General features: G+C 42.6%; 1 protein-coding gene across 1 annotated transcript; it reads left to right on the forward strand.

Annotated features, from left to right (window-relative positions):
* Positions 1–2,320: 2,320 nt before the first annotated feature.
* LOC120058545 (hemopexin-like) lies at positions 2,321–15,537 on the forward strand. The gene is made up of 9 exons (XM_039007328.1): positions 2,321–2,456; positions 5,214–5,336; positions 8,968–9,125; positions 11,111–11,264; positions 12,150–12,362; positions 13,005–13,100; positions 14,059–14,189; positions 14,819–14,966; positions 15,197–15,537. Exons 1-9 carry the CDS (start codon positions 2,372–2,374, stop codon positions 15,424–15,426), a joined length of 1,338 nt encoding a protein of 445 aa, XP_038863256.1. The 5' UTR covers positions 2,321–2,371; the 3' UTR covers positions 15,427–15,537.
* The last annotated feature ends 521 nt before the right edge of the window (positions 15,538–16,058 follow it).

The raw sequence follows: 16,058 nt of genomic DNA on the forward strand, positions 1-16,058 counted from the left end.
ACATTTGGAGGAATGTTTATGTTATTTGAAACTCAGCACAGCCCATTATTTGCACCAAGTTTTCATTATACGATGTGTTCAATTGTACGGTTGAAAAAAACAAATGAAAATCTCCATAATTATCAACACACCAGAGCATAGTGCTAATGCTTGGGGTATGTACAGGGTTCAATTCCCACGGAGGGACCAGGATGAATATGTATGAACTTTCCAATTTGTAAGTCGCTCTGGATAAGAGCGTCTGCTAAATGACTTAAATGTAAATGACTCACACGGCATTATAGGGGGTCAACATTCTGTCGTTCCCTTCAAAGGAATTCTACTACTGATAGTGTTCTCTGAGAATGCTTGGAAATAGTTTATCGGGAAAGAATGATCAAACTCGCAAAATACATTCTTCATTCCGGTATGTTAAACATGCAGAGAGGATCAGTAGCAGAGACTCCACTATGTCGTAGATCAAAGACACATTTATATTCTGTACAATACAGTGCAGAGGACAAAACATATGCTGTCAACAGACATTATGCATGAAATATAACATCATTGTGTTTAATATAACTTCACTATGTATCCTGACAATGCTGTCTTGCCAAGGTTCCGGGGTGAAATTGACCAACCCACCAAATTACAGAGGTGTGTATGCGTGGGAATGAGTACTATCCAATACCAAAATTCAGGAAAGGGGGATATCTAGTCAGTTGTACAACTGAATGTATTCAACTGAAATGTGTCTTCTGCATTTAACCCAACCCCTCTGAATCAGAGAGGTGCGGGGGGGGCTGCCGTAATCGACATCCACGTCTTCGGCGCCCGGGGAACAGCGGGTTAACTGCCTTGCTCGGGGGCAGAACGACAGATTGAGTAGTACTGACGCTTTAGCTTGACCCCTGACCTCTGTCAATTGGAATAATCTAGATGGTTTGTGATTGTGACAAGATACAGTACCTACATAACTGACTAACAGAGCAAAATGATGTCTGTGACATCTATGCCATGGTACCATTTTGCAATATTCATATCAACTCCAGTTGGATAATTAAGTGGTTAATTGCGCAATGTTCCAAATGCCAAACCAGTGGCAGGACTTGGCTCTGTCCAGAACCCAGTGACTCTGTCCAGAACTCAGTGACTCTGTCCAGAACTCAGTGGCTCTGTCCAGAACCCAGTGACTCTGTCCAGAACCCAATGACTCTGTCCAGAACCCAATGGCTCTGTCCAGAACTCAGTGGCTCTGTCCAGAACCCAGTGACTCTGTCCAGAACTCAGTGACTCTGTCCAGATCCCAGTGACTCTGTCCAGAACCCAGTGGCTCTGTCCAGAACCCAGTGACTCTGTCCAGAACCCAGTGACTCTGTCCAGAACTCAGTGGCTCTGTCCAGAACCCAGTGGCTCTGTCCAGAACCCAGTGACTCTGTCCAGAACCCAGTGACTCTGTCCAGAACCCAGTGGCTCTGTCCAGAACCCAGTGACTCTGTCCAGAACTTTTTTTAAGTGGGTAATTGTTTGATCCCTTCAGGCTATTTACTTCAGTTATTTATATATATATCTACATAATTTAATTAGATATGGTAAGCAACTGTAAATGATCTTCCTTAATTAAACTACAAAACCATATGTCTTTTATGCAAATTCTAATTCATAATGTTTCAAATGTCTGCAGACAGAAAAGGAATGATCTCCCTTGAAAATACAAGCCTCAAATACACATTATCCCAGTAGGCCTGTAAAATATTCACCTTATAAACGTTAGCTAACATTGATATAAAGGGTTCTGAAGTACAATGGTCAGCGGTTTTATTTATTTTAGTCTCTACATATTTACCTTGCGGACAGGGAGAAAGGTCCTGATTGTAATCCTGACCCAAGCATGCTCTGGAGTCATCCCTGATCATAAACACAATGTTTGTCTGTGGATACACTGTCTGCAATGTCTTACATAATTCTGGACATAAGCCTGGACATCTACCTCTATTGATTCTGGTATCTGATTGAAGGGATGGATTCACCTTGACCAATGGCAGACACACACACAGAATCTCTCCCTGTTTGCAAACGTGTAGGCGTCTTTGTGGGACGGCATGTGATGCCAGGTCTGCCCACGGCTGTGCTCTGGACTGCACACGCACGCACGCACGCACGCACGCACGCACGCACGCACGCACGCACGCACGCACGCACACACACACACACACACACACACACACACACACACACACACACACCCCACCTCCTTTGCACTACCCACCTGACTCATCCAGTCCTGGTGTCTATGGTGACAGCCCACAGCCCTGGCTCAGGGATAAAAGACCCGTCCAGCCGCAGACCAGGCACCTTTAGCCAGAACTTTCTCCTGTACCCGAAGGACAACATGAAGCTGCTCTCCCAGACACTGTGTCTGTGCCTGGTGCTGGCTCTCAGCCATGCCCACCACCATGCTGGACATCAAGATGGAGGTGAGTGTCGGGAGAGGGCCCTGTGTTTTTCGCTATCATGTGACACAAGATTTAATTCTGTATTATTAAACCTTATCCACAAAGTAGAATTACAACAAAAATGAAAGCGATTGTCTGAGGATGGTGAAAACTGGACAGTTTGATGGGAAAAAAGTTTTGAAGAAAGTTTCACATACCAGGTATGTCACATGATGCTGTAAAAACCCAGGGACCTAACCAGTGTCCTTAGATTACTAAGTGTCCTTAGACAGAGACCTAACCAGTGTCCTTAGATTACTAAGTGTCCTTAGACAGAGACCTAACCAGTGTCCTTAGATTACTAAGTGTCCTTAGACAGAGACCTAACCAGTGTCCTTAGATTACTAAGTGTCCTTAGACAGAGACCTAACCAGTGTCCTTAGATTACTAAGTGTCCTTAGACAGAGACCTAACCAGTGTCCTTAGATTACTAAGTGTCCTTAGACAGAGACCTAACCAGTGTCCTTAGATTACTAAGTGTCCTTAGACAGAGACCTAACCAGTGTCCTTAGATTACTAAGTGTCCTTAGACAGAGACCTAACCAGTGTCCTTAGATTACTAAGTGTCCTTAGACAGAGACCTAACCAGTGTCCTTAGATTACTAAGTGTCCTTAGACAGAGACCTAACCAGTGTCCTTAGATTACTAAGTGTCCTTAGACAGAGACCTAACCAGTGTCCTCAGATTACTAAGTGTCCTTAGACAGAGACCTAACCAGTGTCCTCAGATTACTAAGTGTCCTTAGACAGAGACCTAACCAGTGTCCTTAGATTACTAAGTGTCCTTAGACAGAGACCTAACCAGTGTCCTTAGATTACTAAGTGTCCTTAGACAGAGACCTAACCAGTGTCCTTAGATTACTAAATGTCCTTAGACAGAGACCTAACCAGTGTCCTTAGATTACTAAGTGTCCTTAGACAGAGACCTAACCAGTGTCCTTAGATTACTAAGTGTCCTTAGACAGAGACCTAACCAGTGTCCTCAGATTACTAAGTGTCCTTAGACAGAGACCTAACCAGTGTCCTTAGATTACTAAGTGTCCTTAGACAGAGACCTAACCAGTGTCCTTAGATTACTAAGTGTCCTTAGACAGAGACCTAACCAGTGTCCTTAGATTACTAAGTGTCCTTAGACAGAGACCTAACCAGTGTCCTTAGATTACTAAGTGTCCTTAGACAGAGACCTAACCAGTGTCCTTAGATTACTAAGTGTCCTTAGACAGAGACCTAACCAGTGTCCTTAGATTACTAAGTGTCCTTAGACAGAGACCTAACCAGTGTCCTTAGATTACTTTTAGCTAGACACTACTCATAGTCCCCAGAAGACAACTGAACCAGGTGACTTTTAGCTAGACACTACTCATAGTCCCCAAAAGACAACTGAACCAGGTGACTTTTAGCTAGACACTACTCATAGTCCCGAGAAGACACCTGAACCAGGTGACTTTTAGCTAGACACTACTCATAGTCCCGAGAAGACACCTGAACCAGGTGACATTTAGTTTGACGCTACTCGTGGTCCCCAGAAGACACCTGAACCAGGTGACTTTTAGCTAGACACTACTCATAGTCCCGAGAAGACACCTGAACCAGGTGACTTTTAGTTTGACGCTACCCGTGGTCCCCAGAAGCCACCTGAACCAGGTGACTTTTAGCTAGACACTACTCATGATGAAATTGCTGTACAATATGATCTTGTTGCCATCTGATGCACATTCAGATGTCATAAATCAGCACTGCAGAGCTCTCCCTGTCCTCTGCCGTGCCCTGATTGTATTACTGTTGATGAAAAAAACAAAACACAAAACATCCGGGTCAGATGGTTTAGACCCTTTCTTCTTTAAGGTTGCTGCACCTATCATCGCCAAGCCTATTTCTGACCTTTTTTTTTAACCTGTCTCTCCTCTCTGGGGAGGTTCCCATTGCTTAGAAGGCAGCCACGGTGCGTCCTTTAATTTAAGGGGGAAATCAAGCTGATCCTAACTGTTATAGGCCAATTTCTATTTTGCCCTGTTTATCAAAAGTGTTGGAAGAACTTGTCAATAATCAACTGACTGGCTTTCTTGATGTCTATAGTATTCTCTCTGCTATGCAATCTGGTTTCCGCTCAGGTTATGGACGTGTCACTGCAACCTTAAAGGGCCTCAATGACGGCACCTTCTAAGCTATGTTGTGCTTATATTTTTATTGACTTGTCCAAAGCTTTTGATACGGTAGACCATTCCATTTTTAAGGAGTATCGGTGTCTCTGAGGGGTCTTTGGCCTGATTTGCTAACTATGCTGATGAGATATCGTTATAAACACGACCATATACACAAACACCTGCTATACTGATGAGTGAGACAGGAAGCGATGTGAATTATAGAGTTACTAGATGAATGAAATGACAATCCATCCAGCCTTTCTGATTCAACTTTGTAACTACATTAGTAACAGCAGAGATTTTAGAGGAAGGGATTCAAAAAAGGGACGTTTCCCGTTGAACAAATGTTTCACCGTTTCAGTTTGCCAAGTCCCCCCCCCCCCCTCGCCCCCCTGTTCCCCCCTGCCTAGGCAGATTAATTGCCACAGGCACTTTGAGAACTAGCACAGACCTCAAACAAAATTGTATTTCTCCTAGCAAATTTACTTAATGGAAAAACTTCCATTTGGTCTTGTCTTAAAATCGCCCAAAATTTACTCCGGTGACTGTGTGTGGGAAGAAACAGTAATATTTAATTTATCCTATGGCTTTCTCAGGAGATGAGGGACATGAGGGACACGACCATGCCCATCACGCTGGTGTTATGCTCGACCGCTGCCAGGGGCTCGAGATGGACGCTGTTGCTGTGACTGAGGAAGGAATCCCTTACTTCTTCAAGGGTGAGTCATGGGCAGAGACGACTCTAGTCCAGCTAGAACCAACTGTCACTCATTTAGTCATTGGTCACAAGCAGAGTATGTGAGCGGAGCTGGAGAAGCTAAGCGTTGAGCAATATTCACAAACCTCGGCCTTCTCGGACCCTCCGATTTCGCTCCAGTAGCTCTTCAAGTAGCGCTCTAAGTAGCGCTCCAGTAGCTCTTCAAGTAGCTCTACAAGTAGCTCTTCAAGTAGAGCTCCAAGTAGCGCTTCAAGTAGCTCTTCAAGTAGCGCTCTAAGTAGCGCTTCAAGTAGCTCTTCAAGTAGCGCTCCAAGTAGCGCTATAAGTAGGTCTTCAAGTAGTGCTCTAAGTAGCGCTTCAAGTAGCTCTTCAAGTAGCGCTTCAAGTAGTGCTCCAAGTAGAGCTCTAAGTAGAGCGTCAAGTAGATCTTCAAGTAGGTCTTCAAGTAGCGCTCTAAGTAGAGCTTCAAGTAGCGCTCTAAGTAGAGCTTCAAGTAGCTCTTCAAGTAGCTCTTCAAGTAGGGCTCCAAGTAGAGCTTCAAGTAGGTCTTCAAGTAGCGCTCTAAGTAGAGCTTCAAATAGCTCTTCAAGTAGCGCTCCAAGTAGCGCTCCAAGTAGCGTTTCAAGTAGATCTTCAAGTAGCTCTTTAAGTAGATATTAAAGTATATATTCAAGTAGCGAATCAAGTAGCGCTCCAAGTAGCGCTTCAAGTAGTGCTCCAAGTAGCGCTTCAAGTAGAGCTTCAAGTAGCGTTCCAAGTAGAGCTTCAAGTAGATTCAAGTGGTGCTTCAAGTGGTGCTTCAAGTAGATTCAAGTAGCTCTTCAAGTAGCTCTTCAAGTAGGACATCAAGTAGCGCTCCAAGTAGTGCTCCAAGTAGCGATTCAAGTAGTTTCAAGTAGCGCTCCAAGTAGCGCTTCAAGTAGATCTTCAAGTAGAGCTTCAAGTAGAACTTCAAGTAGCGCTTCAAGTAGCTCTTCAAGTAGAGCTTTAAGTAGAGCGTCAAGTAGCTCTTCAAGTAGCTCATCAAGTAGCTCATCAAGTAGCGTTTCAAGTAGCGCTCCAAGTAGCGCTCCAAGTAGCGCTCCAAGTAGAGTTTCAAGTAGCGCTTCAAGTAGCACTCCAAGTAGAGCTTCAATTAGAGTTTCAAGTAGATTAAAGTTGCACATCAAGTAGATTCACGTAGAACTTCAAGTAGCTCCAAGTAGATTCAGGTAGCGTTTCAAGTAGATTCAAGGTGCTTCAAGTAACTCCAAGTAGATTCAAGTAGATTCAAGTAGATTCAAGTAGCGCTCCAAGTAGCGCTCCAAGTAGCGTCAAGTAGAGCTTCAAGTAGTTCTTCAAGTAGAGCTCCAAGTAGCGTAAAGTAGCGCTTCAAGTAGATCTTCAAGTAGCGTTCCAAGTAGCGCTCCAAGTAGAGCTCCAAGTAGCGCTTCAAGTAGCTCTTCGAGTAGCGCTTCAAGTAGCGCTTCAAGTATCACTCCAAGTAGCGCTTCAAGTAGCGCTCCAAGTAGCGCGTCAAGTAGCGTTTCAAGTAGCGCTCCAAGTAGCGCTCCAAGTAGCGCTCCAAGTAGCGATCAAGTAGGGCTTCAAGTAGGGCTTCAAGTAGGGCTTCAAGTAGCGCTTCAAGTAGCGCTTCAAGTAGAGCTCCAAGTAGCGCATCAAGTAGCGCTTCAAGTAGCGCTAAATTCAGGAGCTCAGGGCATCCCCGCCCCAGAATGCATTTGTAGTCTACTTGTGTGCTGCTAACAGCCCCCTTGCTTTAGCTACTGTCATGGGAATTCTCGAAATATTTTCATAAAGAAACTCATAAAAACACACAGGTGCTAAATCAAGGTGATTTACACTTCGATCACACCGACAGCGAGTTTTTGGCATTTTGGGACACCAGAAATACATTAATTTCCAATGAAACGCTACGTTTGCCTTGCAGCATTGCGTTGCAGTTGCAGTGTGTTCGGTGTCGTGCTTACGTTGGATTTATCAAACGTACATGCAATGACACTGTCGGTGTGTTCGAAGCCTGACAAAGATGAGGGAGTGTAGTGATGTAGTGTCCACTGTTATGTGTAAGGCTCGACTGCCACCTGCTGGTACGGTGCTAAACTGTTAGGTTACAGACTGAACGTCATTGTTCTACGCGCGGAATATGACAGTTGTTACACGCTGGCTACATGAAATGTCCACACCTAAAGAATCATTGACGAAGCTGAAATGACACTTATACCAAAAGTATAATGGTGTACTTAGTGCACATGCTAAAATAAAGGAATGAGGTGGGTAGATAAGTGTGTCATTGTAGCAAAGCATTTATAAACAAAACATCTGATCTTTTAAACGTTTCGTTCATTTTCGTTCTAGTGTCTATACAGAAGGCCATAAATGAATTTGGCACAACAGGCCTGGCATATTCCCACGTTCAAGGAGCTTTCCGTTTTTTATTGGGTAATTTTGACTATAAACCTTTAAGACTACCTATAGAAACATCAAAAAAACAACTTTGCATCTCTGCTCAGCCTGGAAAGGCTGACCAAAAGGGTGTTTATCATCCCCAGTGAGTAAGTGTAGAGAGGATATTCTCCGCTGACGGCCTGCTCTCCAGGTACCATCACATGAGCCTGAAGCCACAGACAGGCCAAATTAATTCTAAAAATGAATTCAAAGGCACTAATAAGTCATTTTTCATTTAATTTGTATTTCATTCTAAGTAAGTCAGAGCCTATATACGCAATTTATAGACTATAAAAGATTTAATACAACGAAATGTTGTTTAATAAATGATGAGCGCGTTATGTCCCTACCAGTCTATTGTGTCGCACTCGCAAATGCTTCACAATGTATTTTTTTTTGTAGGCTATAGCCTTGAAATAATTGAAATAATATAGCCTAAAATAATTCATTTTCATTCCTTCTTAGGCTTCCTGTCTGGCTCCTGACCTATTTAGAGTGTTTATATGCTGTTTACAGTAATATGACATGTAACCTATTGAAATTATGTTGGCTTCTTACATTCACCTTATCCTGTTTATTCAAATACTTTTCATTAAAATCCATATGGTTTGTTTCAATACTTAAAAAAACAAATTGGTTGTTGCAGGTAGTCACAAAAATAGATGTGTGTTGGTTAAATAGTGATTTTAATGATTGGAGCGAATTTGGAGTAGCGTTTTTTTTTGTTGTTGCGGAAAGGACACGGAGAGCTGAATACAAGCACCTCTCCGTGATCGATGAGCAGGATTTTCAACCGCTCAACTCTGCTCACATACTCTGGTCACAAGTCATGTCCTTTCTGTCATCGAACAGGTGCTCTATTTTATAAAGCCCTTTTTTACATCGGTTGTTGTCACAAAGTGCTTTACAGATACCCAGCCTAAAACCTCAAAGAGCAAGCAAATCTCAAAGAGCAAGTAATGCAGAGGCAGAAAGATAGTGGCTAGGAAAAACTCCCTACAAGGTAGAAACCTAGGAAGAAACCTACAGAGGAACCAGGCTCCAAGTGGTGTCCAATCCATATTGTTTAGCTACTGCATACTGAATCAGTTTTGTAAGCTCCAAGTTGAGGAAACTAGGGTTGGCTCTGTGGATTGTCCTTTTCTCTATTCCCATGGTGGCTGACCAAATGCGTTCCCTGCCAGGTGACCATGTGTTCAAGGGTTTCCACGGTAAAGCCGAGCTCTCCAACAAATCGTTCGTTGAGCTGGACGACCATCACCATCTGGAGCACGTGGACGCTGCCTTCCTCATGCACTTTCCAGACAAACCCACTGAGCATGACCACATCTTCTTCATGCTGGTACAGTCCATACCTTAAAAACACTTGGTACAGTCCGCACTGTCCATATATACTGCATCCCTTAGAAACACTTGGTACAGTCCATATATACTGCATCCCTTAGAAACACTTGGTACAGTCCATATATACTGCATCCCTTAGAAACACTTGGTACAGTCCATATATACTGCATCCCTTAGAAACACTTGGTACAGTCCATATATACTGCATCCCGCTACAATAACTCATAAAAGTTCCAATGTTGTTCTGAAGAACTCATACATGTTCTAATGTTGTTCTAAAAGACTCATACATGTTCTAATGTTGTTCTAAAGGACTCATACATGTTCTAATGTTGTTCTAAAAGACTCATACATGTTCTAATGTTGTTCTAAAGGACTCATACATGTTCTAATGTTGTTCTAAAGGACTCATACATGTTCTAATGTTGTTCTAAAAGACTCATACATGTTCTAATGTTGTTCTAAAGAACTCATACATGTTCTAATGTTGTTCTAAAAGACTCATACATGTTCTAATGTTGTTCTAAAAGACTCATACATGTTCTAATGTTGTTCTAAAAGACTCATACATGTTCTAATGTTGTTCTAAAGGACTCATACATGTTCTAATGTTGTTCTAAAGGACTCATACATGTTCTAATGTTGTTCTAAAGGACTCATACATGTTCTAATGTTGTTCTAAAGGACTCATACATGTTCTAATGTTGTTCTAAAGAACTCATACATGTTCTGTTGTTCTAAAGAACTCATACATGTTCTAATGTTGTTCTAAAGAACTCATACATGTTTTAATGTTGTTCTAAAGAACTCATACATGTTCTAATGTTGTTCTAAAGAACTCATACATGTTCTAATGTTGTTCTAAAGAACTCATACATGTTTCTAATGTTGTTCTAAAGAACTCATACATGTTCTAATGTTGTTCTAAAGAACTCATACATGTTCTAATGTTGTTCTAAAGGATTCATACATGTTCTAATGTTGTTCTAATGGACTCATACATGTTCTAATGTTGTTCTAAAGGACTCATACATGTTCTAATGTTGTTCTAAAGAACTCATACATGTTATAATGTTGTTCTAAAGGACTCATAAATGTTCTAATGTTGTTCTAAAGGACTCATACATGTTCTAATGTTGTTCTAAAGAACTCATACATGTTCTAATGTTGTTCTAAAGAACTCATACATGTTCTAATGTTGTTCTAAAGAACTCAAACATGTTCTAATGTTGTTCTAAAGAACTCATACATGTTCTAATGTTGTTCTAAAGAACTCATACATGTTCTAATGTTGTTCTAAAGGACTCATACATGTTCTAATGTTGTTCTAAAGAACTCATACATGTTTCTAATGTTGTTCTAAAGAACTCATAAATGTTCTAATGTTGTTCTAAAGAACTCATACATGTTATAATGTTGTTCTAAAGTATTCATACATGTTCTAATGTTGTTCTAATGGATTCATACATGTTTCTAATGTTGTTCTAAAGAACTCATACATGTTCTAATGTTGTTCTAAAGAACTCATACATGTTATAATGTTGTTCTAAAGGACTCATACATGTTCATGAAAGTTATAATGAACATTTCAAATTTCCATCCAACAAGAACTCATAAAAGTTATATTGTTGCTCTGAGTAGAGGATGAGTAGCTCTGAGTAGAGGATGAGTAGAGGTTGAGTTTCTCTGAGTAGAAGATATGTTTCTCTGAGTAGAGGATGAGTAGCTCTGAGTAGAGGATGAGTAGAGGTTGAGTTTCTCTGAGTAGAAGATATGTTTCTCTGAGTAGAGGATGAGTAGCTCTGAGTAGAGGATGAGTAGAGGTTGAGTTTCTCTGAGTAGCGGATGAGTTGCTCTGAGTAGATATATATTTCATATTATTCACTAAAGAAGCCAGGGCCTAAATCCACTATTTTTTTTTTTTTAGCTCACTGACTGAGGTGGCTGACCTCTGACCTCTGTCCTGTGTTTTCTCTGGTGCAGGACACCAAAGTGTTCAGCTACTACAAGCACCAACTGGAGACGGGCTTCCCCAAGGACATCTCTGAGGTGTTCCCTGGTATCCCTGACCACCTGGACGCCGCCGTGGTGTGTCCCGCTCCCGACTGTGAGGAAGACACCGTCATCTTCTTCAAGGGTGAGTCAATATCTCAATATTGTGTGATCGATCTCGTTGCAAGGAAACTCTCCAAAAACCTATGGAAGATAACAAGGTATTGTAAAGGCTCTGAAAATAGATCGCCACCATGTGGTGGTTTCCGATAGAGGTGCCGGTTTAGAGTATAGCATAGGGTGCGCCCTATGTGTTACCCTATGCTTATTACCAGTCAATACTATTAGCACCGCCAATGCTACTATATCCATTACTACTGTGTGCTAGCCCATTGCTTTACCATTGCTGTTTGTATATATTACATCGATAGTACTAATGTATAGCCAATACTGCTGTTAGTCTGTTGTAATATACAGTATATTACCTGTTTATTTTGTTCCGTTACACTACCACTATACACTATCATGTTCACTTCTACCTCGTTCACTTCCTGTTTGTTGTGTGTGCTTGTCATGAGTGTGGCAATAAACATGTGTTCTGGACACTACTGGTCTCCTACTGGTCACTTCCAGTAGGCCCAGATCTGGTCAAGGCGATGGATCCAGGGCTGGCACTGAATCTGGTGGTGTCAGGTCCACGCCGAGCAGATCTGCAAGTACAAGACCAGCATCGGAGTTGAGTCCGGTGACGGCTGGTCCAAGAGCCACACTAGCTGGAGTGTCGTTTGAGGTGCTGGCTTGAGCACCGATGGCTGCAGGTCTGGCTGGCAGTCTGCAGATGGAGGTGGAGCAGGCTGGAGCGCTGGCGACGTCTCGACTTGCTCTGTTTGGTCGCACGGCAGTCTGTAGCACCGGCACCGTCTGTAGCACCGGCACCGTCTGTAGCACCGGCACCGTCTGTAGCACCGGCAACGGCTTATCTGGCTCAGCAGCTGCTCCTGGTAAAATTGTCCTTATCATTTATTCCCAGGCGATGAAATCTACCACTACAATGTGAAGACGAAGAAGGTTGAGGAGAAAAAGTTTGAGGGCATGCCCAACTGCACCAGCGCATTCCGCTTCATGGAGCATTACTACTGTTTCCATGGACACCAGTTCTCCAAGTTCGACCCGAAGACTGGGGAGGTGCACGGGAGGTACCCCAAGGAGGCCCGCGACTACTTCATGAAGTGTTCCAAGTTCGGTGAGTGACAAAAGACAACAGCAAGATTGGGTATGTGTTTGAGAGAGCGAGAGATTAAGAGAGAGAGAGAGGCGGTAAAAGAGCGAGAGAAAGAGTAAGAGTGGGAGAGAGAGGGAGAGAGAGAGAGAGAGACAGATATTAAGAGAGAGAGAGAGATATTAAGAGAGAGAGAGGGGGGGAAGAGAGGGGGCAAAGAGAGTGAGAGAGAGAGAAAGTGGGAGAGAGAGGGGGGAAGAGAGAGAGAGATAGAGGGGGAGAGAGAGAGAGGGGGGAAAGAATGGGGGCAAAGAGAGCGAGAGAGAGAGGGAGAGAGAGGGGGAAGAGAGTGGGGGAGAGAGAGGGAGAGAGAGAAGGGGAGAGAGAGGGAGAGAGAGAAGGGGAGAGAGAGGGGGAGAGAGAGAGAGAGAGACAGAGAGGGGGGGAAGAGAGAGAGAGAGAGAGAGAGGGGGGAAGAGAGTGGGGGAGAAAGAGGGAGAGAGAGAGGGGGAGAGAGAGAGGGAGAGAGAGGGGGGGAGAGAGACGGGGAGAGTGTGAGCGATAACGAGAGAGAGAGAAGTTGTAGTCTCCTCATCACACCAAACTTGAGAACGAATAATATCTAACACAAACAGCTCACGCTCCAGTATTGTGTTTCTCCTGCAGGAGACACCACAGACCACATCGAGAGAGAGCGTTGCAGCCGTGTGCACCTGGACGCCATCACCTCTGACGACGCCGGAAACATCTACGCCTTCAGAGGTCAGACCACTGTTACTTCCTGTAGCTGGATGTCTTTACCACATAAAACAGTCAAATTACTGCAATGTTACCACATAAAACAGTCAAATTACTGCAATGTTACCACATAAAACAGTCAAATTACTGCAATGTTACCACATAAAACAGTCAAATTACTGCAATGTTACCACATAAAACAGTCAAATTACTGCAATGTTACCACATAAAACAGTCAAATTACTGCAATATTACCACATAAAACAGTCAAATTACTGCAATATTACCACATATTACAGTCAAATTACAGCAATATTACCACATATTACAGTCAAATTACTGCAATATTACCACATAAAACAGTCAAATTACTGCAATATTACAACATATTACAGTCAAATTACAGCAATATTACAACATATTACAGTCAAATTACTGCTATATTACAACATATTACAGTCAAATTACTGCAATATTACCACATATTACAGTCAAATTATAGCAATATTACAACATATTACAGTCAAATTACTGCAATATTACCACATATTACAGTCAAATTACTGCAATATTACCACATATTACAGTCAAATTACTGCAATATTACCACATATTACAGTCAAATTACTGCAATATTACAACATATTACAGTCAAATTACTGCAATATTACAACATAAAACAGTGACATCACCGCACTACAAACCAATCATCACACTTTTACTGATAAAATGGTCCAATCAATCTTACCAAATTTCTTTGCAAAATGTCAGAATTCCTGCAGAAAAACAAAGCAACTATCACAAACAAATGGCTACGACGTCCTGGAGGGATTGATTGTCTAAGTCCAATTCCGATTGACATTATATCATTACATTGAGCGTTTTGAGATTGCTGTTGTGTTTTTATTATTTATTTTTTATTAATAATATGTTTCTCTTATTTCTCTCCTACTGACCTCTCCTCCCGACCCTTGACCTTTAGGCCACCACTTCCTGGAGCAAGATGCTGGCAATGACACGTGGGCAGCCGGCACCATCGAGAGCGACTTCAAGGAGCTGCACAGCGAGGTGGATGCCATCTTCTCCTATGAAAACCACCTCTACATGATCAAGGTAAGCTACTGTCGTTTGCTACAGACACGCACGCACGCACGCACGCACGCACGCACGCACGCACGCACGCACGCACGCACGCACACACACACACACACACACACACACACACACACACACACACACACATTGGACAGAAGAAGGCAGATATAAAGAGATCAAGAAGAGATCAGGAGAAGGGATCAGGAAGAGATCAGGAGAAGGGATTTGTTAGTTGGACTCGTAGCAAGACCCTGGATGAGCTCCCGCTCTAACACCAGTGATTCATTGACATATATTTTGACATTCAGCATCGCCTGATTTTCTGAATGAGAGGTAACTCGGTTCCATCAAGCCCCGGTTATATAACAGATTTTCTGAATGAGAGGTAACTGGATCAATCAAGCCCCAGTACATTAGTTGTGGGTTTGATGGTTAATTATAGAACCGTGTTCATGTCTGTATCTATGTAATGTATTGCACCATACACTTTAAATTTTTTTACACATGTACATATTTTAAAACTGGTCAAGAGATAACACAATTAGGTCAATACATTATTTCCATTGTGGTCCCTTTATTAAGCTGTCAAATAAAATCAATAGATCGTTCAAATAAAAACAAACAAACACTGCTCTCATTGTGTGCAGGATGACAATGTGTACGTTTACAAAGTTGGGGAGCCCCACACCCACCTGGACGGGTCTCCCAAACCCTTGAAGGAGGTGCTGGGAGTGGAGGGCCCTATCGACGCTGCCTTCGTGTGTCAGGACCACCACATCGTTCACGTCATTAAAGGTAAACGTGTGAACGATGCTCACCTACGTTATCTACTATATGGGCAATCACTTCGGCCATGTTCAAACGCAACAAATCAACATGGACATACTCAAGGTGCAATACACATGAAGGCCAGTAGATGGGGACATAGTCCCACTGACAGGTACTCCCTGTAACGTGTGTCACTCAGAGATGGGCATAAATGAGAGACGGATGCATTGATTGAGCTTCTCCCTCCCCCATTCCAGGTCAGACAGTCTACGATGTTGACCTGAAGGCCTTTCCACGTGTTCCAGTTAAAGAAGGCTCCTTCACCCTCTTCGACAAGGTGGACGCTGGCATGTGCGGCCCAGAGGGCGTGAAGTTGTTCAAGGGAAACCACTACTTCCACTTTCAGAGCATGAAGGTCATGCTGATGGCCAGGTCTATTCCTGAGGAGCACAAGACAGCCCTGGAGCTGTTTGGCTGTGACCACTAGAGGCTGAGAAAGTAGAGAGAATCAAGTTATGTACAACAACAACAGCAGCAACAACAGCAACAACAACAACAACAGCAACAACAACAACAACAACAACAACAACAACAACAACAGCAGCAACAACAACAACAACAACAACAACAACAACAACAGCAACAACAACAACAACAACAACAACAACAGCAACAACAACAGCAACAACAACAACAACAGCAACAACAACAACAACAGCAACAACAACAACAACAGCAACAACAACAACAACAGCAATAACAACAACAACCAAGTGGTTCATCCATCACGTCACTATAGTCATCATGATGTCACTCTCCCCCCCCTTCCTTTAAACTGATGTATCGACTGTCTCCTACCTCCAAAACACATTCCGTTGTCTATTGTTCCTCTTAATAATGTGCTCAGTTTTCCCTATGCGTGAGCCGGTTTCATATATTATTTTTTCTTGTGCTCCCGTCCCAAAAGGTTGACATGGAAAGTTACCGAGGGCGTAAAATCCTTCTGATTAATGTTCTATAGTGTTGTTCTATAATAAAGATAATGACAACACCCAAGAAAACTTGTCTAATTTGACTGGTTTCTATTTCTGTTTATTTCTAATTTTAATAAATACTCTT

The sequence above is a fragment of the Salvelinus namaycush genome, chromosome 13 (assembly GCF_016432855.1).
Source record: "Salvelinus namaycush isolate Seneca chromosome 13, SaNama_1.0, whole genome shotgun sequence".
Taxonomy (NCBI): domain Eukaryota; kingdom Metazoa; phylum Chordata; class Actinopteri; order Salmoniformes; family Salmonidae; genus Salvelinus; species Salvelinus namaycush.

Bases quoted from the DNA above. Each gene is read 5' to 3' on its own strand.
- LOC120058545 (XM_039007328.1), top strand. From the start codon at position 2,372: ATGAAGCTGCTCTCCCAGACACTGTGTCTGTGCCTGGTGCTGGCTCTC. The intron at 13,101-14,058 runs GTCAGACCACTG...CTTGACCTTTAG, and splicing joins AAACATCTACGCCTTCAGAG to GCCACCACTTCCTGGAGCAA. The intron at 14,190-14,818 runs GTAAGCTACTGT...CATTGTGTGCAG, and splicing joins ACCACCTCTACATGATCAAG to GATGACAATGTGTACGTTTA.